Here is a 24,160-nt window from a genome sequence, read left to right on the forward strand (position 1 = left end):
TCTGGAAGTTTTATAGAATCATAGCAGCTACCTTATGAGGTCGCTATATTAAATTGGGCTACGTGTAAAGCCGTTAGCGCTCCACTCTGTGCCAGCACAGAATTAACCCTCAGTAAACAGAGTCTAAGATGGACATTTGGCTAGGTGATATTTGTAAGAACGGCCCTCACACCTACCACGCGTTTCCTCTGCCCAGATCTGTGTCCTGTCATCACAGAATGACCAGACACCAGAGCCGCAAAGCCGCTGCAGATATCCTTGTCCTGCAGATATCCTAGATCCAATGGAGGTACCGGGACACATGGAGAGAGGCCATAAGGACTACAGGTCATGGGAAGAGCCAGACTTGGTAGGTTTTTCCCACTGCAACTCCATGCTATTTCCAGGAAACCTTGATGTCTAACCCAAGCCGTGATGGGGCTCTGGGGACTAAGGGTCTGTTTATTGAGCAACTACTGTGTGCCAGGACATTGGCTACAGCAGCGAATGAGACAGCCGATCGCAGAGACTAGCAGAAGAAAGCAATGAGCAAATAATTACATAATTAATTAAGGAAAAGGGTAGGGTGTGTGTGTGTGTGTGTGTGTGTGTGTGTGTGTGTTGGGGGGTTTGTCCACTAACAACTTCCTTGCCCTTCCTCCGCCTCCCTCTCTGTGCCAGGTGTCTCGGGCCCCTCCACTCTAGGGGTGGGGTGGGGTGCGCAGACACAGGGGCCCACGTGATCTCAGCCTGAAAGCAAGGTGGAAAGGTCCCGGGGGAGGTGGGGGCTGTGCTTTGGAGGGCTCTGAGTCAGGGGTTATCGTGGTCCCCTCCTTCGTTGGCGAAATCTGCATGCGGCCCCTGCCCTCTACGTCGGGGTCAGGCAGCGACAGGAAGGAAACCAATAACGAAGAAGGTTTCGGGAGCTTGAGGCTCGGAAGTGCCGTGGTGGGGGCAGGGCGGGCCGTCCCGTATTTGCGGCAACCGCCCCTCCCCCCCCTCGCCCGAGCTCCGCAAAGAGGTCACCGCGCTAGCGCCGAGCTCGCCCTCCGCCGGGTCCGCAGCACGCGCGCCCCCGCGAACGAGCGCGCGCGCGCCCCGAGCCCCCGCGCCCCCGCGCCCTCCGCACAGGACGCCCCCTGGCGGGAGCCCTCGGCCACGCAGACCGCGCGAGCAGGGGAGGGGGCGGGGGCGCCGCGCACGCGCAGGGCCGGCGGCGCGCGCCGAGCGGGGGGCACCGCGCGGGTGCAGCCACGATGGAAGGGGGTGCGTACGGAGCGGGCAAAGCCGGGGGCGCCTTCGACCCCCACACCCTGGTCCGGCAGCCGCACACCATCCTGCGCGTCGTGTCTTGGGTAAGGACGGCTGGGTGGCCCGGCCGCGCGGGGGGTGGGGTGCGGTGGGGGCGCGGGCAAGGGCGGCGCGCCCGGACGGACCCCGACCCCGCGGGACCCCGGGCACGCGTGCCGCAGCCGGCGGAGAGCCTTCCGACCGGGGTGCCGGCGCCCGCCACCCCTTCCTTCCCGGGCCCCGGGCGGGGGGGGGGGGTCCCAGCGCTGGCGGAGCGGGGGGAGCTCCCGCCCCTGCTGCCGTAGCCCTTGATTCCCGGCGTCCCCATTCGCGTGCGGCCCCCCTTCGCCGTGACCTCCAGGCCGCGGCTGGGCAGCTCGCGGCTCGGGTTGCGCGCGGCCGCCCGGGCTGATCAGCGGCCGTGGGGACGAAGCCCGGGTTTCAGGTGGCCGTTTGGGGGGGGGGGGAGAGGTGGATCAGGGCGTGGATCATCTCACGGGGCGCACGCCGCGCCTGCCGTGGACGTTCCAGGAGGACAGGGCCGGAAACCGGGTTTTGTGGCTTAGCCCGGAAGGTGTGGAGCGATGCGTCGGGAGCCGGATACCTAGGTGGCTTGCTCGGGAACTGCCTCTCCTTCGCGGCGTGACCTTGGGCTGGGAACCACCCAAGAAATGTTAGTGGGAAGCGAGGAGTTACATCCCGACGTGGGGAGAGGCAGCTCCTCTCTCATGCCTCAGTTTCCCGGTTTGTAGAGAGGTGGGAGCGGCCACCGTGGGCTCTGATATTTCCTGAATCCGTGACAGCACTCCCCCCCCCCCACCACGCAAGTACACCTGGATGCTTGTGGGGGGGATTAGGGGAAAGCAGAGGGGATTGTTCTGGATCTCCAGCCTGGCAGGGGTCAGAATTCCCCAGCGGGGGGGGGGGGGGTCCCTGCTCAGACCTGGGGTTGTGGGGGAGGAGGATGGGACAGAGACAGTGAGCACAGAGGGAGGGGTTCATGTGGTCTGGGCAGCACCCCAGGGAAAGAAGCCTGCTGCAGGAGGGGGGGTGCCTGGGGCTCCCTAGGGTTTTTTGGCCATTGCCCAGACACTCTCACTAGAGGGTCTGGCCTCTACAGGCCTGGGGCCTATTCCTGCGGGCCCACACCAGAAGGTCTTGGGCTTGGGGACGCTGGGCAGGGTCACTGTCAGCCACCCCAAGGGGCTACGTCTGAGGTCAGCTATGGCCTCAGGGTGCTCAAACTCCCTCACTTCCTGGGTTTCCCGGGCAATATTAGGGTCAGATGGGTGGGACAGCTGGGGTGTTTATCTCTGGCCTCCCAGAGAGAAAGGACTCTCCCTGTCTAACTCTTCCCTGTCTAAAAACGTTCAAACCTCCTCCTGGTGCCACAAGAAGCGGGGCCATGTGTAAACCCCTTTCTTCTCAAGTACCCACCAGCTGGGGAGCTCTTTGAGGGCAGGGAAGCCGCAGTGACGGCACAGGGCCTGGCAGCGGGCCTGGCACCCGGGGACATCCGTAAGGGTTTGTGGTGCCGACTTCATTCATGTATGCCAGTCTCCAACTCCTCAGAGACCCCAACTGGCCCTCGGCAGAGATGGAGCTCTGGGGGGCACCTGCCTGATCAGGTGGGCCAGCTGTATGCCCTGCTCCCCTTTGCCAGCCCCTCGGGCCACAGGCCTGGGAGGGTCAAGCCACTGGCTTTGTGAGGCGTGTGGGCGGTTTGCTTGCTTGGGTCACTTCTGCCTGTGATGGCTTCATTTAGCAAAGCTTCACTGCGTCTGCTGGGCCCTTAGGGAAAGTGACATGACTCAGATGCAGCCTTTAGTGTTCGGGGATCCCACAGTCCTACTGGGAAGGGAGCCAGGTGCCACCCCACCCCCCCACCCCCCGCCCCCCGCCCCGGGGTAGAGGCCGTGAGTGCCAGGAGAGGGGTCTCCCTGCTGTGGGAATCAAGAGAGGCTTCATGGAGAAGGTGATATCAAATTGGGCCTTGAAGGATAAATGGGGCTTATCTCGGGGTACGGCGAGACAGTCCAAGCAGGAGGAAGGAAAAGTAACGGATGGGGTACCCACTGTGGGCCGGGGTGGACACACGCTTACCCAGCTAGTTCCCCTCCGGCCTGCATCACTTGAGGAAACTGAGGCTCAGGGAGTCCCAAGGTTACTGAGCATGTAAGCGGCAGAGGATTCGAAGCCAAATCTCTGAGTCTCCAAAGCACATTGATTGCTTCTCCTGGAGCCGGAAGAGGTCAGAATCCTGGATTTCAGGTTCGGAAAGGATAATGGTCATCTGGGCCAGCCACCGTCTAATGCCCAAACCTCCCCCCCCCCCCCCCCCCCGCCTCCTAGCTCTGCTCACTACCTTTATGCTAGCAAAGGCAGCTGATAACAGGCTAAGTGACACCTTTAAGAAATGTGTAGTTCTTTTTTTCTGATCCCAAAAGTAATCCCTGCTGACTTTCGGAAAATAAAAACATCACTTGTGATGGTTGTACAGCAGAATAAATGTACTGTACTTAATAGCATTGAACCGCACACTTAAAAATGATTAAGACGGTACGTTTTTTCATAATTTTTTAATGTTTATTTATTTTTGAGAGAGAGAGAGACACAGAGAGAGCGTGGGCGGGGGAGGGGCAGAGAGAGAGGGAGACACAGAATCGGAAGCAGGCTCCAGGCCCCGAGCCGTCAGCACAGAGCCGGACGTGGGGCTCGAACTCACAAACCGTGAGATCGTGACCCGAGCCGAAGTCGAATGCTTAACCAACCGAGCCACCCAGGCGCCCCGAGACGGTACATTTTATGTTGTATTTTACCACAATAAAAACGATCGATGGTGGGGGAGGGGGAGAAATAAAAGAAAAAAAAATAGTGGGGTGGAAAAAAATCACGTGTGATCCCCTCACTGAGGGAGGACCGGTGCTTCCTTCCAGTCTTTTTCAAAAATGTGTGGTGCTCTGAAAGTGTTTTAACTCGTCGATGAGCGCGCAGAAGATGCCGTTGGTGACCTGTCCTTCGCCCTGGCGTCCCCTTGGCATCCTGGGGTCTGGGAGGCATCAGGCTTGGCCTTCAGACGAAGTCCTAGCTCCAGGGCTAGGGTGACCAGTTCATCTTGGTGTGCTGGAACTTTCCCAGCTTCAGCACTGCAAGTTATGTGTCTGGGAGCCTCTGAGTCCCACACAAACCTAGGTGACTGGTCACTCTAGCCAGGACGACTCCCCTGCCACGTAGTCCCCTTCTACAGCCCTGGAGAGGCCCTAGCAACATGTGCACATGGGCTTGTGATTTTTGTAAAAGATCTTTTTCTGAAAGAGGAAACCCCCTCCCCGCACCCCCCCCCCCCCAGCCATATCAGCTTCAGGGCCTCTTCAAACCTGGATCTACCCTGGAACCCAAGCCGCAGGGGCAGGAGCAGGACCTCCGACACCACCTTTTTGTCTCTTGACGGAGGCTTCCTCAGCTCCTCTCTGCCCCTTGTCCCCTCGCTGGCCCCCAGGCCTGGTGAAGTGACCACTCACGGCAGGAATTGACCGCTTTGGTTAAGGTGGAGAGGGAACCAGCGAGCCCAGCCAATTTGGACCTTTCCTGCCTCGGGTGAGGAGGGGACGGCTGAGCTGGGGCAGTGTCGAGGGTAAACTCAGAGCCACCTCTGACCCCACTGGAGGGAGACGGGGGCTGTGCGGGCTGGGAGCCGGGAGAAGGCTGCCTCTGCCCGCTTCCCCGGGCACCGGCCATGCCCACCCCTGTGCCTTGGTCTCCCCATCTGAGTGAGGAGGTTGAGCTGGGTCAGAGGTGCTCCGGGACTGCAGCCTGTCTGTGACACCTTTCCCTATCCCTGGAGCTAGGAGGGGGCAGCCGAGCTCTGGCAGGGAGCGACCTGATTTCCTGTAAAAGACCACCTTCTCCGTGGGCTTCACGGTCTCCCTTTTAGAGGGTTGCACTGGCCTGCGGGGAAGGGATATCGGTGCTGGTAGAGGAGAGGGCTGTTGGTGTTTTAATATTCAGTTTGAGCAAAATAAATGATAAAATGTCTGAAATGGTGGCGTTTTCAGGATTGATTTCTTAAGGGCCTTGAGTGTGACACCCCAGGATTCTGTAAGTAGGGTAGGTGTCGCCGCCCCAAATGACAGAGGTACAGCCTGGACATCTGCAGCGCCCACATTTGGTGCGCTCCCTGTGGCTTCCCTGTCTAGGTTGAAGTGGCCCCAAGAGGGGCTTGAAGGGGTCTTGTTTTTACCAGACCCCCTCAGTCATCCCAGAGAACCCTGAGTGTAAAAGCTGAGCTCGTCCTGCACCAAAATCAGGGAGCTGTGCGTGGGGTAAAAGGGGTCTGGGGTGGAGATAGAGCCTCTGGCCAGCTCTGGCATTCAGTCATTCGTTCCACACATGCCAAGTCCCTGCCCAGTACCAGCCTGTGTGCCCCATCGGAGACGCTGTCAGTCCAGTGACAAGCACTGTTGGGGAGGCTTGAGATGCTACAAGAAGAAAATCCAATAGGGGTAGCTACCTCTGCCAGGGGAGCATGGAGGGCTTCCAGGGGGAGGCGGCTTCTGAGTTGGTTCTGATAAAGAAGCGGGGAGGGGCATTCCAGGTGGAGGGAATAGCGTGTGCAAATATCTGGAAGCATGAGGTCTGAGTGGGCTTTAGAAATAAATGATGGTGAGCTCTCAGGGTCCTGGGTGTGCGAGTGAGTGACATCACACTCTGTGAATGTGCTCCAGAGTGGCAGCCAGGGGGAAGCTCAGAAAAGGTCTTGGATGGCAGATGTACACTCTGGGCTTCATCTGAGGGCTGTGGGCAGCCACAGGGAGGGGTTTGAAACACAGAAGAGCTCCCTGTGGCTGCCATGGGGAAGCGTGACCTTAGAGGGTGCTGGGGACGAGTGTCCTGGCAGGAAACGTGTGACCTTGCATGGCCTGTCCTCTCCCAGCACCTGGCACCGCCCTGTCATTTACTCAGGGAGCTACATCCACGGAGGTAGATTACATGCTCCTTTGGCACTTAGCACTAACAGTCTTGGAATCTTCCTTATCTCTTCATCTGCCTGTGGCTGATCTCTTAGGTCTAGGATGGAGTCAGCAGCCAGGAGGTCTTCAGGAGATGCTGGCTGGTGGGTGAGGTCTTCAGAAGACTTTGGCTGGTGGACAAGGTCTTCAGGAGATGCTGGCTTGTGGGTGAGGTCTTCAGGAGACTTTGGCTGGTGGACGAGGTCTTCAGGAGATGCTGGCTGGTGGGCAAGGTCTTCAGGAGATGCTGGCTGGTGGGTGAGGTCTTCAGGAGATGCTGGCTGGTGGGCAAGGTCTTCAGGAGACTTTGGCTGGTAGACGAAGTCTTCAGAAGACTTTGGCTGGTGGGCGAGGTCTTCAGGAGATGCTGGCTAGTGGGTGAGGTCTTCAGGAGACTTTGGCTGGTGCTGGCTGGTGGGCAAGGTCTTCAGGAGACTTTGGCTGGTAGACGAAGTCTTCAGAAGACTTTGGCTGGTGGGCGAGGTCTTCAGGAGATGCTGGCTGGTGGGCAAGGTCTTCAGGAGATGCTGGCTGGTGGGCAAGGTCTTCAGGAGATGCTGGCTGGTGGGTGAGGTCTTCAGGAGATGCTGGCTGGTGCTGGCTGGTGGGTGAGGTCTTCAGGAGACTTTGGCTGGTGGACGAAGTCTTCAGAAGACTTTGGCTGGTGGGCAAGGTCTTCAGGAGATGCTGGCTGGTGGGTGAGGTTTTCAGGAGACGCCGGCTGGCAGGTAAGGTCTTCAGGAGATGCTGGCTGGTAGGTGAGGTCTTCAGGAGATGCTGACTGAGGGGCGAAGTCTTCAGCAGATGCCGGCTGGTAGATTTCTGCTCTGTGTCTTGGGCATTTCCTCGTGTACCGGGGCCGTGCAGGAGCTTGGGGAGCCTGGGAGAGCCGGGGGTTTGGTGTGGGGAGCAGGGTCATCAGAGCAGGACCTTGGAAGATGCTGGCCTCTCCAAGCCTCATCTGTGACATGTGGGGCAGACTCTAAGCTTTGTGAAGACTCATGTTTGAAGGGCCCGCCGTATAACCGCTCCCCCTGGGCATTCGTCATCCTGGTCAGGTGGGTGTTGTTTCAGTACTTTAGGTGAGAAGCTGAGGCCCAGAGATGTTAACCGGAGTAGCTGGGGTGACAGCCTACAGCCTCCTGCTTCAGGGAGTTCCCGGCCACATGCAGAGTCCCACAGGACCTGTTCCTGCAGAGCTATGAGGCAGGCCTGAGCCTGGGGAGAAAGAACTAAGGCTGGGGGAGGAGGGGAGGAGAGGAGGAAAAACCAGGAAGACAAGGGAGGAAAGGAAGGGCAGATGGCAGAGCCGGCAAGGGAGCCACGCTTGGCGCCCGGAACCGGAAGAACCAGCTGTCCAGGGGGAGGAGAGGCAGGACAGGGCTTTGGGGAGTGCCTGGGGCCTCGAGGCCTGAAGCCACGTTCTGCGACCCCCTCTGACCCCGACTGGTGGTGTGACTTGAGCAAGATGCCATGTGCTCTGGGCCTCAGTTTCCCCATCTGTCACATGGGAAATGGATAGTCATTTTGGGCTGGTTCCCAACCTTTCCACCCTCAAGGAACCCCACGCTTGCTCCTAGTGGACTCCAGGTTGGGGACTGTTGGACTGGTCCGTCTTTAAAGAAGTGATATCAAGAACCACACCCCCACAATGCTTTTGGGGGGCCCACAGCAGAGGGGCCTGGGCCCCGGGTCCACGTATGTGAGCAGAGTGTCAGGGGCTCCTGGCATGGCAGCTCACGGCCCTGTGTTTCTGGAGAATGCTTCCCTTCCCGGGATGGGACTATGCTCAGCCCCCCTCTGCAGGGGATGAAGGGGACTGTGGGGAAGGGGTGGGTGTTTGGCTGGGACAACCCTAGGCTGCCAGGCCCAGACTGTTTAGAACGCAGTCATCCGGGAACCCCAATGAGCTGGGGCTCTCAGCTCACGGTCCAGGGGGCGGGAGGACGTGACCTGTGTCCCCGAGTCCCTGACCCCGCTCTGAACGTCCCTAATTGTACATTGCGTTGTAACCTGGCCTCCCCCCACGACCCCGCTCCCCTGGCAGCCCTCTTCGGGGGGCTCTTCCTTCCCTCACACCCTCCCTCTGCCGAGCCTGGAGGTGCTCCTGGCTCCTAAGGCCGCTTCCAGACCATTGTCACCCAGCTTTGACTCTCACGCCAGCCCTGGATCTCTTCATCTTAGGCCAGCCCCGGGTCACTCCCCTACTCCTCGAAGGTGCCTGAGATGCTTGCGTCTTAACACCCGCTCTCTCTAGCGCCACCGCCGCCTCCGTTCCTGGTGTCACAGTGCCCGCTTCCGTGCTCCTGCTCACGCCCTGGCCTCGCCGCCTGCCACGGTCTTCTCCTCGCGCGCCTCGGCCCCTCTCGCCAGGCGCACCCTAGGCCTGGCCGTCTTTCCAGCAGCTGCGTGCTCTCAGGTGGCCACCTCTTCCCCTCTCCTGTCTGTCCTCCTCTCACCTGTCAGTCCCAGCTTCCCTGGGCCTGGGACCTCGGAGCCATTGACCCTCAAGGCTGTGTAGCGCCCTCACCCCATCCTCTCTGGCGCCCCTCCAGCGGGGCTCCCCCCGTGACCTTACCCACAGCCTCCTGCGCCGGGCACCCACCCTCAGCCGCCTCATGCCCGTGCCTCCCCTGGGCTCTCCGATTCTGTGGCCCGGGCCGGCCTCCCTGCCCACTAGCTCTGCACGCCCACTGGCCTCTCCCTGTCCCTCTCCCCTATCCTCAGTGTCGCCCTCTCCACCTGGCTCTTGCCCACCGTCTTCCCAACGTGCCTTATTTCCATCCCTCACCAAGGTTTCTCCCTCCGTTTCTCACATGCACCCCGCTCAGGCTTTCTCCCCCACCCCTCACCATCTGTGACCCTCTCGTTGCCAAATCCATGGTTGCCTGTCGTTAAACGGCTCTCTCAGCCGAACCTGGCCGGCCGTGAGCGATTTCTCCGTCCTCCCCTCGGACCCGACGGCCGCAGGACACAGACGCTCTGTCGTCTTCTAGTTAGCAGCCACCCCGAGCGCGTGCTGCGTGCCCGCTGTTTGCCGAGGGCTCACAGGCTGGCGGAGGGAAGCGTGGTGGTGACGCCAGTAAAAATGCAGAGGTGAGCGCGCCACCAGCGTGAGGAGACACTCACCTAGGTCAGGGACGGAAAAGTGGCAGTACGGTTAGTTACGAGAGGGACGGCGTCGGCCAGGCGGAGACGGGGGAAGGAGCTCCGGGCAGGAGGGCCATCGTGGTAAAGGCCGAGAGGTACAGCAGAGCAGCGAAGAGGATGCCGCCCCCTCGGGTGTCAGCTGTGGGGGTGCAAACACTGCGTCTGTCACATCGCTGTTGTATCCCCCAGGGCCAGGCAGCGTGGGGCGTCTTGCGAGGGCTCCACGTGTGGGTGAATGAGGTGGGGGGCACTGCTCTGCCTTCCTCTTCCCACCCCCCACCCCTATTCGGGGTCTCCCACCGCACCTTCAAGGCCCAACGCAGAAATCACCTCCTCCTTGAAGCCTTCCAGGATTCCCCCCCCCCCCCCCACCAAGCTTGCTGTCTCCTCCTTGCTTCTTTTGTGCTCTATGTGAACGGCCGTGAGAACTGTCAGTGCGGAAGGCGTTTCCCCCTTTGTGCCTTCTTCTCTAGAAAGCGAGGCAGGGCCTGGGACCAGATTCTCTCCCCGAAGACCTCAGGCTCCCACAGAGGGAGAGAGACAGTGAACAACGGCGTCAGTCATGTAGGAGCTGGCAGGGCAGGGGCGGGCATTGAGCTGAGGAAGAGCACACAGACCCGGGTGGTTATCCCTGCCCTTGTGACCGGCTGAGAGACTGCACAGAGCCTCAGTTTCCCCAGCTGCAAAACGAGAGAGAGCAGTGCCTGCCTGCCTGCCTGCCTGCCAGTGGGGCCATTGGGGATAAATGAGGTCCCGCCCGGGAAGGGCCCAGGCAGTGCTCGGTTGGTGTTCATAGCCCTTTTCCAGGGGTGACTCTGTTCCCCCTCCCTCCCTCAGGGAGTTCAGAGGTGGCAGGGCCCGGTGGGGAAGGACCTGGGCTGTAGAAGATTATGGGGTGAGGCCTCTGGATCCTTCGGCCACCAAGCTGCAGCCCTGGGCCAGTCAAGCAGCTTGTTTCTGGGTCTGGGCTTCCCCCTTTCCAACAAGGGTCCCTGCCCCCTGTGGTCACACAGCCACAGGAGGGTGAAGGTGGGAACAGTGTGGCGAGAAGGGGGAGCCTTCAGATCACCCGGCTGAGTCTCAGTACCTTGGGGACAGGGGTCTGCTTGCTCGGGCCCCTGCCCAGCAGAGCCCCCTCCCCACCCCCACTGCTGAGAACCCGAGGGACAGCTTGCAGGAAGATTACGGCCTAATCCCCCGCAGGTTACATCCAAGGCGTCGGAACAGGGTGCCCGGGCAGGGGAGCAGAGAAGGGGCCCTGGGAGCCTCCCCACCCCCGACCCCGCCTCAGCCCTGCGGCTCCGCACGAGGCCCTTCAGGAAGCAGAGTGGCCGCCTACTGCCCATCATGTGCCCCTGCGTTGGCTTTTGCCATTTTCCTCATATGACCCTGTGGGAGGTCATATGAGGGGTGGGGGGGCCTTGGCAGCCTGACTCATCCCTCAAAAGCACGGCTCCTTCTTTCCTCACACAGCCTTTCCCTGGGGCCCAGGAGGCGGCGGGATTGAGGACTTTGGTAGGGACACTGACAGGAAGGCAGGTTCAGCTGGAGGTGAGGGAGAGAACTCAGCAGCCCCCCCTTTTAGGGAGTGAGCTCCCCGTGGTCAGAAGTGTGCAGGCAGAGGCCCAAGCCAGGGATGCTGATTCCCATGCCACCTGCACCTCTGCCCACCTCAGGCTTGCTGTTCATTCCCCTTAAAGCCTTTCCTGACCCTCCCTGTGGGTCCAGCGGGCAGATGTTCACCCAAAAATGAACTAATAACTAGGGACGTTAGCGTATAAAGACGTTATCAAAGAAATACATTGGAACGTATTGTAGAATATCGTAGAATATTGTAGATCTGGGAGTCAGGCCTGGAGGGCTCCTCTGAGTGGTGTTTTCTCTGAGATATGGATGTTGAGAAGGAGCCAGCAGGAGCCAGCCTGGAAGGTCTGGGGAACTCTGGGTATTCCAGGCAGAGGGAAAAGCCAAGTGCAAAGGCCCTGAGGCAGGAATGAGCTTGGGAGGGAGCTAGAGAAGAGTGGGAGAAAGGAGTCTGAGAGGAAGGCAGGAGCCCAGGGGTTGCAGCTGGGGATGCATCCTGGGGATGGAGATGGGTAGGACGGAGCATGGGAATGACACGTTTAAAGGGATCTTCCCAGGGGCGCCTGGGTGGCTCAGCCGGTTAAGCATCCAACTTCGGCTCAGGTCATGACCTTGCGGTTCATGGGTTTGAGCCCCACATCGGGTTCTGTGCCGACAGCTCAGAGCCTGGAGCCTGCTTCGGATTCTGTGTCTCCCTCTCTCTCTGCCCCTTCCCTGCTCTCTCTCTCTCTTTCCCTCTCAAAAATGAATAAAAACATTAAAAAACAGAATTTAAAGGGACCTCTCCAGCTGCTGTAAAGGGGATGGTGCAGGGGTGGGAGTGAACGCATAGAGACCAGGAGGGAAACTGCTGTCCTCTCCTGGCAAGCGGTGGTAGTGGCCTGGGCCAGCATGGGGGACACGGCGTCATTTGGGTTACTTGGTGCAGGATGAAACAGTAGGGCTAGCCCCGCATTGGATGGCACTTGAGGATGAGCCCGGTTCAGGGTTCGAGCTCCCGGATGGGAGCCAGCGTGCAGACGGATGAGGGGCGCTGGAGGTCACTGGGGGCTGCAGGGGTTGGACGTGAGACCAGCCGCCCAAATAGGGGGACCTCAGAGCCCACTAGGGGCTCAACCTCGGGAGAGACTCGTAAGAGTTGGGGTGGGTGAGCACCCACTGGCTGCCGCTGGAGGAGGTGAGGAGGCCGTCCCGGGGCAGGTGACGTTGCAGCCTGGCGGTGGGCAGGAGCGGAGACCGTGGAGTGGAGGCTGGTGAGCGAGTCAGCTGGCTGCCTGCGGTGCGGTGCGGGGCTCGGGAACATGGAGGGTGAGACGGACGGTGCCCTTCCTAGCTGGCAGGGCTCCGGGGCTCCGCTCTCTGCAGCTTGTCTGGGTGGAAACCCAGTATGTGCCTAAAGGTGTTCAAAGCCAGCCTCTGGGGAGTTCCTGGCAAATAGCAGCGACCTCTGCCCCTCACGCTGGTTTGGCCCAGCTCTCCCGGGAGCCCGGGGCAGCCTGTTGCCCGCCAGTGGCCTAGGCGCGGCCTGCCAGCTCTGTGTGCAGATGTGGGCCCGGCCCCTCCTGCACAGTGGGGTGGTGACACAGCTCGGGACGGCAGGTGTCCCTCCTGGCACTCACGCTCATTCTAGGGTTTGGGACCTGGAATTCACTCCTGGGGAGGCAGCTGAAGGTAGGGATTTGACTTACATCCTGGAGTGGGGCTGGAGGCGGGCAGGTCTGGGCTAGAGCCCGGTGCCCTGCTTACCCGCTATGGGCCAGCCTGTTATGGGCCAGCCAGAGGCCAGGCTTCCCTCTCTGTGAAATGAGCTAAGTGAGCCTGATTTGTGGGCATGTTTTTACCTTTATGTTTTCCTTAGAGGTTTTGGTGAGGATTCACTGAGATGTTTTCCGTCAGGCGCTCCCAGTCGATGCAGGGCCCCTGCAGAGGCTGTGGGTTAGCTCAGGTCTCTTGGGAGCGACAGACCCATAAATGAGTGTGTGCAGGGTCAGGGTGGGGGAGTGACTGGGAAGGAGGGGGAGTGACTGAGAAGGAGTTTGATCCTATTTGAAAGATGGAAGGGTGGGGAAGGGCATTCTGGGAGGGCAGAACAGCAGGTGCACAGTTATGACACAGCCTACATCCGTGCCAACCCTGACGTCTGGGATGGCTGAGCAGAGTGGGGGCGGGGTGTGACACTTCTGGGGTCTCCGCTTCTGTGTCTCTGAACCAGTACCCCAAGATCCTGAGAGTCTGAGACACCTTCCGATGTGTTTTTCTGAGTTTGACATAGCTCTGCTCCAGCTGCCATCTGGAATCCCTTTTTTTTTTTTTTTAATCCATTTTTAAAAAGACCCAGGATTGGATTATAAAGGTGGTGAAAAAACAGCCTTGGTCCATTTACATTGGTGCCTCCCCCCCCCCCCCCCCCCCCTCGCTTTCTATAGCATTTTCTTTAGTTTGAGGAAAAGGGATTGTTTTTCCTGTGCCTTCCAGTGACCAGCGGCCTCTGTGGAGCCTCCCCTGAGGCCACCCTGTCCTGTTTCCAGGCCGCTGGTTCTGCCACCACAGACCCGTCTCCAGTCCCTCCAGCAGGTCCGCCTGTTAGGTAGAGTTTGGCCGCAGCAGCGTAGAATTTCATTCTGGTTTAATTTCCGGTTCTCGGCTCCGTGCGCTCCCTGCTGCAGATCCGGCCTTACCGCCTGCCTGACACAGAGCCCTGGCTTTGGACTCGGAGGGACTTGGGTTTGAGTCTGTATCCCCCCCCCCCCCCAAGCCAGCTGCGGCCCCCGGGCAGGTGCCCGCACACGGCTGGAAAATGAAAACAAGGACGTGGCCCGCGTGCAGTGAGGAGCAGGTGTTTCAGTCCCCCAGTAGGTCCCGAGGGAGCCCCCCTTCCTCCCACCGCGGGATGTGAGCTCCGAGGCCCATCCCTGCTCCTGGGGGGCTCGGTCCCACGTGGGTGGAGAGACGGCAGCTAAGTGGAGTCGCGAACCCCGGGCTTACAGGGTCCCGGAGGGAGTTCGGGGACCCCGAGGGACTAGTTGTGTCTCCTTGGCAACGCTTCTCCATCTGTAGAGTCTCAGGCCCGGTCCAGGTGAGCGTCCCTGCCCTGGCCCGGCTGTGTAGCCTGCGGGGAACGTGGCGTGCACACCTGTCCCCGGGGGTCGCGGAACCCAGCCCCCCGCGCCCCGCCCTTCGCTCTTCCTTCTCATCCCCACGGCAGACGTGTCAGCAGATCCCGGTGGCTTTACCTTCCGCATTCAGCAGCCACCCCGTCCCACTGCCACCACTGCCCACGCCAGCCCAGCCCCTCCTCCCTCCCCCGCCGGGCGCTGCTTAGCCCCCCAGCGGGTCTCCCTGCTTTCACCTTGGCCTTACGCTCCTCTCTCCGCGGCGCCCAGGGTGGCCCTTTTCAGACCTAAGTCAGATCAAGTGAGATTAAGCCCGAAGTGGCTCCTGAGCTCACCCTGCCCTTCACGGCTTTGGGGGTCAGGCCCTGCCTGCCTCGTGGCAGCTTGCCCCGCCGCCACCGGTCGCGACCTGTGCTCGTAGAAACCACGTTCAGAGAAGAAACCGTGCAACCGGCCGGGGCGTGGGAAGGTGGGGAAGCAGTTATCAGCAGGCATCGGAGGGAGGTGAGGCCCAGGAGGGGTGGGCGAGCCATACAGCAAGGGACTGGACCACCAGCCCTCGGAAGCTCGGATTGTGTCTGGAAGGCCGTGGGGGAACCGTTTCAGGGAGCTTCGTGCTGCAGGGCGGGGACGGTGAGCCACAGATCCGGTCACCCCCCTGTGGTCACACCCTCCTCACGGTGTCCCACCCACCTGGCCTTGTCCCCCCCCCCCCCCCCCCCCCCCCGTCTCTCCCACTCTCCCTCCCGCCGCATCTCGTGAACCTCCAGCCCTACTCCTCCGTCGCTGCTCCAGCCAGGGTTTTCTCCCACCTCCCGCCTTTGCCCTTTCTGTTCTGCCTGCAACACGCTTCCCCCCATCTTGGCAGGGCTGGCTTCTCACTCAGCTCAGCTCAAAAATCACTGCCTCGGCTCCCTTCCCTGACCGCCGCTGCCCCCCTCCCGACATGGCCACCGCCTGCCGTTGCTTCGTTATCCCTTCTGCTTGTTTAGCATCACTCCGGCGTTTTCTGGGTGCCGGCTCCGCGTCGCCTGCAGGCCCTTACGTGCATGGCCTCGTCCGTTCCTCACGACACGCCAGTGGTTCAGGGTGCTGCGGTGGCAGGGCTTTACAGATGAGGGGACCGAGGCTCCGAGAAGCCACTCGCCCCAGGTGACTTCGACCTCAAGGAATGCCTGACCGCGGAGCGCCCTGTGTGCCAGAGCCGTGGGATGGACAGGAGGACAGAGCGGGCACTGAGCTCCTCTCTCTGCGCTGCCCCGGGGCCCCGCCGGTTCCTTGGAGGCTGTTTTGATCTTGTTCCTCACCCTCCTGGGGACACACTGTCTCCAGCACGTGCCTCCTGGCCTCTTCAGGGACTCCTGCTTCTGTCCCCCAAGAGGGCCCCATCTTAATGGTTCCTCCTCTGCTGTCCCCAAAGCCCCAACTTCCGCCCGCCCGCTTCCCCTCCCACCTCCTGCTGGCCTGCTTTTGGAAGGGGGTCTACCCTTGTTCCCACCCCTGGTGGAGCATGTCTGCCAGGAAGTGCTGCTCAGGAGGGCCTTCCTGGTGCTCGTCCCGTTTTTCCTCGGGCCTCTGGAGAAGGGAGTTAACCGTGGCTCAGCCCCTGGTGTACCTGCTCTGCTCAGGGTGCCTGCGTGTCATTCTGTCAGGAGCCCTGGAGGGAAGGTCACTTTTTGCAGAGTTCCAATCGGAGGCTCAGAGAGGTTAAGTCATTTGCCTGAGGCCACACAGCATAAGAAGCAGGCCTGGGATTTGACTTCAGCAACCCTGTGTGACCCCTTAGGTCTGGAGTGCCCCCTCTAATCGAGTAGCTTGTCCATTCTGCTGGATTGGGGACGTTGGGTGACATCTGGGGCTGGGCCTCGGGTTCCCGACCTGGCAGTTCCTTGGTAGGAACCTGGGACTTGTCTTGGAGCACAGGTCCCAGGGGGCTCTGTGAATGGCAGTCCCGGAGTTGTGCCGTGCGCCACTCAAGCAGCTGGCCATGAGAGAGCCTGCCTTCATCACCTGTGGCTGCCTTGCTTGTCAGGACTCTGTCAGTAGCCCCGGAGTTCCTTAGACAATCGCTGTGAAGTCAGGACTTCCTGCCTCTCCCCTCCTGGGCCCCCGAGCGCCACACTTGGCACTCACTCACACTACTGGCCCCCCAGGTGTCTGGAAAGACCACACCTCCGTCCGGGCCCACCCCCTGAGGCCGAGCGTCAGCCTAGTCAGGTGAGAGACAGCACAGGGCTGAGGATCAGGACGCCCGGGTCCCCGTTCAGCCCGGAGTGCTGACAACAGTGCCACCTGCGCTTTCTGTGCCTCAGTTTTCCTGCGCTGCTAACTGGGAGCAGCACGAGTTGCCCTGTGCACCTCCTGGGGTGGCCGCGAAGATGTGGAACCTGTGACGGGGCCGGGCTGAGAGCCAGCACGCCGGCCCGGGTCTGAACCGTGGCTGTGTGCACATTCTCGAATTTGGACAGGCAAACGCGTGGCTCACGGGCCACCGTGGCCACCGCTGTGCCCACGGCTGAACGAGGACACAGCCCCACAGCCTTGTCTTTAATGGTAGAAAAATTCGCATGCCACGCGATTAACCATTTTAAAGCGCGCGTTTCCGTGGCATTGATGTTGCGCAACTGTCACCTCTGTCTGGTTTCAAAACGTTCATCATCCGTAAGAACGCTCCGTGCTTCTTAAGTAACCGCTCTCCGTCCTCCCCTCCCCCAGCCCCGGGGCACCTCTCGCCTGCTTCTTGTCTCTGTTTTGTCTGTTAGGGCTTTTGTCCTGGGGGTTGACTTCGTGTTTGGCTTCCCTCGCCTCTTTTTCCACCTCTTTTAAGGTTCATCCAGCTGCAGCAGTGTCGGTTTTTTTTGTTTGTTTGTTTTTAATTTGTGTGTTTGTTTATGGCTGACAAACCATAAAACGCCACATGGGCCCCTCCAGAGGGCAGCTCAAACCAAGGCAGCCTCTTCCTTCGGAGCCAGCAAGTAAGAGGCGGCAAGCGAGGGTGAGCGAGGTGGAAGCCAGCGTCCTTGCAACCTCCTCGCAGAGATGTTATCTGTCGCTCTCTGCACAGATTCCGTTGGAAGTGAATCACAAGGCCCAGCCGCCACGCAGGGGGAAGGAGGTTGCACAAGGGCGTGAATGCCAGGAGGTGGGGTGGTGGGGGGCCATCTCGGCTGGCCGTCTATCCAAGTGAAATAAACCTGGCAAAGGGGTTGCCGGTGGGGGTGGGCATGGGCCAGCGTCTAGAGGAGTCAGCCTAGGGGGCCTGGGGGTGGGGGCTTGGCAGGTTCACCTCCCAGAAGGGCATGGCCCCACTCATTCTGGGAGGCCAGGTCCAATTCTAGAGGAATCTTGGTGTCAGGGCCCAGGAAGACCTCCCAGGACCTGGACGGTGGGTTGGTAGGGCCAAATCTGTGGTCAGAGGGTCATTCCTGCCTGAGGCGGAGGAAGGAAGGGATTGTCCCCCCCTGCGCTGTGTGACCCGAAGCAAGTTGCCCTCCCTCTCGGGGCCTCCCCTCTGAAATGCCCGTTTTGCACGAGCCCTGTGGCTGTCGGGGGTGAAGAGGGCTCCCCGGGGCAGGGGTAGGCCGCGGGCCGAGGCGGGTAGCCTCCCCTTCTCCGGGCCTGGTGCTGGGCAGGGGCCGGCCTGGATCTCATGCCTGGTGCCCCCCCCCCCCCCGCCCCTCCCCCCACAGGTGTTCTCCATCGTGGTGTTCGGCTCCATTGTGAACGAGGGCTACCTCAACAACAACTCGGGCGGCGAGAAGTTCTGCATCTACAACCGCAACCCCAACGCCTGCAGCTATGGCGTGGCCGTGGGCGTGCTCGCCTTCCTCACCTGCCTGCTGTACCTGGCCCTGGATGTGTACTTCCCACAGATCAGCAGCGTGAAGGACCGCAAGAAAGCCGTCCTGTCCGACATCGGTGTCTCAGGTGAGCCCCCCGCCCAGTGGACACCCCTCCCCCCCCAGCACAACGGAGCCGGCCGGGGGCCGTCCCGGCCGTGGGCCCGTTAATCCTCGCGCGCACCGAGGAGGCAGCCGTCCCCCATCGCCCATTTTCCAGATGAGGAAGCTGAGGTGCGGGCGGGTGAGGGGACAGACTTGGGGGTCACGTGGCTGGCAACGGGGAGCGGTGGGACCAGGGCCGGGCCTGAGGCCCCGGAACAGCCCACAGCTCCGTGGCGGGGAGGGGACACAGCTTCCCTTCTCTCTGAAGCCTCCCCTGTGCCACCCCCCGTGAGAGCCTCGTAAGGCAGGACCGACCGCCTGGCACACAGTCTGGGCCCGGGGAGGGTCAGGACCTGACGTGACCTGCTGCCCTCATCCTCCAGAAACAGCCTTTGGCAGAGCTGACCCGACCTCTGACCCCACGAGTTCTGAAGTCTGTTCACTGGGTGCTTGGGTTGAGAGGCCGTGAAGCTTTGCCTGTGGCCTCGGCTCTCTGGCTGAGACCTCCCCCCATTACTGGGCCTGGGATCCTCAGGGTGAGCCTGGCTGACTGGAAGCAGTGAGACCGGTCCCGTAGACTTGAAGGATAGAATGAAATTAATGGTTCTCAAGTGGTGGTCCACGGCGCCCCAGGGTTCCCCAGCAGTGCCTGTGGGAGATGTTGGTCTCTAGCTACCCCAGCCCTTTGGCACACACACGCTTTGTCTGAGCCGCTCTGGTCCTCTCTGGGTAGACCCTGGGGACCCACAGAAGACCTCATTGCCACAAGGCTCCCACTGCTAAGGTCCCTGGGCCTCCGTTTCCCAAGAGGGCCCTCGCTCACCTGGCTCGGGCCTCGTGAGGCTGGGCCTCGTGAGGCTGCGAGCACAAGAGAAGGCAACGCTCAGACCTGCCCAGCTAAGCTGCCCCCCCTGCCCAGCCTCCTCCTCATCCTCTCTCTGCCCGATTTTCTGGGAGGCTATCGTTGGCCAGGGGGTCGGATCAGTGCTCCTCCCAGACTGCTGCAGGGGCAGACTACGTCCCGGGGCGGGGATTCAGCTGAGAAATCTGTGTTTGGCTAAGGCAACAGAAATGCGCACCTAGGCCAACTGACTTTTCTCTCTGTCTCTCCCTCCTCCCCTCCCCTCCCCTCCCCTCGCTGCCCCTGGCTCTCCCTGCCTCTGCTCCTGGCCTTGCTATCTGCGTGGCCCGGCTCCTTTCTGTGGTCTCCCTCCTGCTCTGTGTCTGACTGACCTCCCTGTTCTCGCCTCACCTTCCCTGTGCTCCCCTCTCTGTGCCCCCTGCCCCCGCCTCTCCCTATGGGGGTGGGGGTGGGGTGTGGGAGACGTGCTCCCAAACCCCTCCCTGTTGCTCGTTTTCCCCATTTCCTCCCCACTCGCCCTCTCCTGTGCGCGGCCCCTGTGCCTGGCCCTCGTGGACACCCCAGCCTTCTGGGCCTTCCTCTGGTTCGTGGGCTTCTGCTTCCTGGCCAACCAGTGGCAGGTGTCCAAGCCCAAAGACAACCCGATGAATGAAGGGACAGATGCGGCTCGGGCCGCCATCACCTTCTCCTTCTTCTCCATCTTCACGTGGGTGAGTACACGGCCCACCCAGCCCACAGTCGCCCACCCCAGCCAGGCTCCCGAGCGGGTGGCCTTTCAGCCTAGCCGGGGCCTGCATCCTGCTTCCTGGAGCCCGTACGTGCCCCTGCTTCTCTCCTCAGCAGTCACACGGGCTGCTTCCCGGGAAGGAGGCTGTTGCCATCGCCAGCAGGGTCACACAGTGGTGCTAGACCCTCGCTTTGGCACAGAGCAACCTTCCAGTGGTCACGAACGCCCCTCCCAAGCACTCTGGTAGTCGGGTTGTGGGCGTTTACCCTAACCTTTTGCAGACCCAAGTGGAGGCCTGGACAGAAAGATAAGGCTTTGCAGTTCTGAGGCTGGTTAGGAGCCCGGGCCTAGGTGTCGGGAGACCTGGGCCACTTCTTGGGGCTGCCTCTAGGTTTCCGGCCCATTATCTTCCCATCTCTAAAAATCAGGAGTTTGGATTTGGGGGGGCGGGGTGTCACAAACTCAGATATCCGTGTGGTAGGCAGCACGTGAGAAGGCGTGAGTGGGCCGGGCGGCAGGTGCATGCCCCCAAAGGGACACCCTTGATCCCTGTTCCAAAGCAGGAATAGGGACCCACACAGCCCAGGTCTTCCCATTTTTCCAGAGAAGCCAGAAATCTGAATTTCTGTGTGAAACCTGATCGTTACGTGTTAGCAATTTATTCAAGTTAGAAAAAAAAAAAATACCGTGTGGGTCAAAGAAAGCGTGTCTCTGGGCCCACAAACGGCACCCATTGGCAGGCTCTGGACCTACACCTCCAGCACCCACGGGCATGACAGCAGGGCTGGGCCCTCTTTCCCACTGGGGTCAGGTCCCCTCGGTGTATTTCTTCTCTCCTCACCTCCCTCCTGTGATATTGGGGTCACATGGGCTCCAGGCCCCCATCTCAAGGGTTCTCCTTTTCCCTGCGTGCAGCCCCCTTCCCCTCCAGGCCCTAGAGCAGCCCTGGGCCCAGCCTTCTGCAAGGAGACCCTGGGGCTAAATACAAGCAGCCCTAGCCCTTCCTGCGAAGCCTGCTGCAGCCAGGCCTCCTTGTCCCTCTGCCCTTCTGGGCTTGTCCTGGAGTGACTTCCTGCTCTTTTTGAGGGCCCCTGAATATCCATTTTCTCTTGGGGCCCCTGTCCCAATACAATATTGGGAGCCAGGGTTTGGAGGAGAACACCTGTGGTTCAGGCCCCGGCACGCCAGCGGTGGTCACACCCGCCCTCCGTGTCCTCAGGGCTGGGCAGGAAGAACCAAGTGACCCCAGGGGATCTCAGACCACAGAAGATGCCCCATGTATGGGAACCACACAGCCCACCCGGTGCTACAGGGAGATGTTTGGACCAGTGAGCCCTGAGATGGGGGTGGAGTTCACAGAGGAGGAGGAGTGATTGGGCGTCAGGACTTCCGGGGGCAGATCCGAAAGCCTGACGGACAGGTGCCCACTGAGGCCGGCTTCCCTGCTGGCACTTCTGCCTTTCCCAGCTCTTCCCCACCGTCCTCACCCCTGCTCTCTCCCGGCAGAGCCTGACCGCAGCCCTGGCCGTGCGGAGATTCAAGGACCTTACCTTCCAGGAGGAATACAGCACACTGTTTCCCGCCTCGGCACAGCCATAGGCCTGCCGGTTTCCTGAGGCGGGGAGCGCCCTGTATCATGCCCAGTGGCAAGGTTATGGGGGCAGCCTTCTGCCGGAAATGGCCAGGATGCCAGGGCACGCAGGGCAGTGGGTGGCTGGCTTGAGGGGCCAGTTAAGACTCGCCACTTACGCATTCATTGCCTCCTTTCTTTTTCCAAATGTCCATTCATTCAGTAAACATTTATTGAGCAGCTGTTTTGTGCCTAGTGATGGATCAGACGGGGTCCCTGGCCCCAGGGGCCCACAGGCTGGGGAGGGGAAGACAAATTGAAATCTCCCCCAGACAGACGGCCACGGGCTATCAGAGGGTTGGCGGTGGCTCTCTATACTGGTATACTGATCTGTGGACACGGTGCGAGAGCCTGTTCCTTGCTGCAGCACGAAGGCTGACCTTACAGTTCCCATGGAGCCTGGGTGCAAACGGAGGCCTGGCCGAGGACATCAGAGGACTCCTGGTCCGGCCCTGCTCTCACATGCTGTGTGACCCTGGGCAAACCCCTGCACCTCTCTGAGCCTCAGTTCACTACCCAGTGGACCAACCTCTCAGGGCTGTTGTGTGGATGAAACAAAGGCTGGCACGGAGCTTGGCACAGAGATGCTCAATAAATGTAGGCTCTTCCGTTCATTCGTTCCTTCCTCCATTCTCTCCAGGGAGTCAGAGACCCCTCCATAATCTCTACTTTGGGGGCGATTCTCGTGTGGTGAGCCCTCGTTCTTCCAAAAGACTTTGACCTCCAGTTCTACAGTTTGGGGGCCTTTAGCTGCCTGGGCGGGAACCACCAATCTCTCCACTCTCCAGGAGTTGAGGGGGTATCAGAGCAAACAGGCCCCCAGAGCAAAGCACAAAGAGAGTGAGCTTCCCAACGCTAGAGGCATACCAGTGCACACGGCTTGCTGCGTGGTGGAGATCCTAGAGAGTACACCTGCTCTGAAGAAGCAGGGCCAGGTGGGCCACCAGGTCCCTGGGCTCCGAGCAGAACTCCCAGCCTCCCCTCTGCACCTGAGTCCAGCAGGGTCCCATGCACCACCCCCCACCCCCATACTCTTGTGTTGTGGCCTCTTGAATTAGGGAGGCCTAATTCCCTCAGCTCAACTCCTTCGGGCCTGGTCTGCCTTTCTCAGGCTCCTGCACTGCTTTAAACAGTATTCAGGAAGGGCTGCCCCTCAGAGCCTTTACCAATGACACAAATCAAAAGTCAGTGGCTAGTCATTGGGCTTCTGGAACTTTCTAGAATAAAATGCCAAGCACACTCCCCCCGCCTCTCACCAGATGGCCCTTTCAGGTTCCTGGTTGGTTTATTCCCTTGTGAGGGGGCTGATCCATGGGAAGGAGATGGGGAGGGCCCTGGCCTGGGAAGGAGCAGGACCTCTGGGTTCAGGTCTGGGTTCTGGCACTGACTCTGCCGTGAGGTCTCCCTTCACTAAGCCTCAGTCCTCCCAGCCCAGAAATGGGTGTGTAGAGCATTAGCATCTTTCCGTCACAGGAAGATTACCTGCTAGAAAGATCTTTGGGGAAGGCTTTCAATGTAAACCTAAAAAGTATGTTTTAAATTCATTCCCTAGCTGGGGGTGGTCAATGTCATTGTCCTTAATAACAACGTAATAGCTTTTACTGAAAAAGAATTTCCCACCTTTGTGCGTATGCTGTAGACAAGTCTTTCCCAACTAGGTCCCGTGAGAGGAGGGCTTCATTGGTCCGGTAAGGTTGGCAAAGGTCGCCTGCCAGAGTTTTCCCCTCGGGGATCCCAGTAGACGTCAGTCAAGGCCCTAACAAGTCCCGTGGCCCTGAAACTTCTTCTACTCTGTTGAACTCAGCTTCCCAAACTTGTTTGACCAAATGTTTTAGTTATAATTAGGTTCAGCAGCAAATGAACTTGTAAATAGCAGTGGTTTAAATGAAGTCCAAGTCTGAGAAGACAGTCCGGGACTGGCCTCGTGGCTCCAGAAGTCTCCAGTGACCCAGGCCCCTTCCGTCCCTACAATTAGCTCATGGACCTCGTGGTCCTGCGTGGCTGCGAGAGCTCTAGCCCCACATCTGCCCTCCGGGCGTCAGGTCAACGGGTGGGACAGCTGGTGTGCTGGCCAGAACTTAGTTACATGGTTTCACCTCGCCGCAAGAGAGGTGCGGTGGCTTTTAGGGGGTTTTCCAGCACACCAAGAAACTTTTTCCCCTCTCCACGTAACACCCCCGAGAACACAGTTTGAGGAGGATGTTGTGGCCTTGGGGCCACCTTAACACTCCACAGTGGAAAGTTTTTGGTGACCCATAGTGACCCAAAGACCTTCTGAAGGTCTTTCTGGCTGGATGGACAGTGTGGTTCTGGGTCTCTTGAGGGCTGGCTACAAGGACAGACTTCTGCCCCTCAGTCAGGCTTGGTCTCATCTTTGGGGCTTCGAGGATATTTAGCCCTCTGTTGCCTGTGTCCTGTGAACTAACTGCCACTAACCCAGCGTTCTTGTCTGTCTCTCCTCTAACCATCCCCTCCCGCCTGTCCTCGTCCCCGCCGGCCCCCGTCCCCAGGCGGGCCAGGCCATGCTGGCCTTCCAGCGGTATCAGATTGGCGCCGACTCGGCCCTCTTCTCCCAGGACTACATGGACCCCAGCCAGGACTCCAGCATGCCTTACGCCCCCTACGTGGAGCCCAGCACCGGGCCAGACCCCACCGGCATGGGTGGTACCTACCAGCAACCGGCCAACGCCTTTGACGCCGAGCCCCAGGGCTACCAGTCGCAGGGCTACTGAGCTGCAGTGACCGCCTGCCCCTCGCCTGTCCCTGCCCCGGTCCCAGCCACCCCTGCCCTCCCCGCCCCCCCACCGCCCACCGCCCACGCCCAGACCCCCGCGCCCTCCCAGGCTGCCCTGCCCAGCACCTCGTTCCACCG

At 60.4% G+C, this 24,160-nt stretch overlaps 1 protein-coding gene across 2 annotated transcripts; it reads left to right on the plus strand.

Moving 5' to 3' along the window:
- The first annotated feature begins 1,175 nt into the window (after positions 1-1,175).
- On the plus strand, positions 1,176-24,073 carry SYNGR1 (synaptogyrin 1). 2 transcript variants are annotated; one of them, XM_042993305.1, is made up of 4 exons: positions 1,176-1,334; positions 17,815-18,052; positions 19,496-19,641; positions 23,799-24,073. In XM_042993305.1, exons 1-4 carry the CDS (start codon positions 1,236-1,238, stop codon positions 24,018-24,020), a joined length of 705 nt encoding a protein of 234 aa, XP_042849239.1. In that variant the 5' UTR covers positions 1,176-1,235; the 3' UTR covers positions 24,021-24,073. The 2 variants fall into 2 exon arrangements, with proteins under 2 accessions (XP_042849239.1, XP_042849240.1); XM_042993306.1 differs by lacking the exon at positions 23,799-24,073 and adding an exon at positions 21,165-21,468.
- Positions 24,074-24,160: the final 87 nt, after the last annotated feature.

The sequence above is a fragment of the Panthera tigris genome, chromosome B4, assembly GCF_018350195.1.
Source record: "Panthera tigris isolate Pti1 chromosome B4, P.tigris_Pti1_mat1.1, whole genome shotgun sequence".
Taxonomy (NCBI): Eukaryota; Metazoa; Chordata; class Mammalia; order Carnivora; family Felidae; genus Panthera; species Panthera tigris.

Coding starts and splice junctions, on each gene's coding strand:
- SYNGR1 (XM_042993305.1), top strand. CDS start 1,236: ATGGAAGGGGGTGCGTACGGAGCGGGCAAAGCCGGGGGCGCCTTCGAC. Junction 1,335..17,814: donor TCCTGCGCGTCGTGTCTTGG/GTAAGGACGGCT, acceptor CTCCCCCCACAG/GTGTTCTCCATCGTGGTGTT. Junction 18,053..19,495: donor GTCCGACATCGGTGTCTCAG/GTGAGCCCCCCG, acceptor TGGACACCCCAG/CCTTCTGGGCCTTCCTCTGG.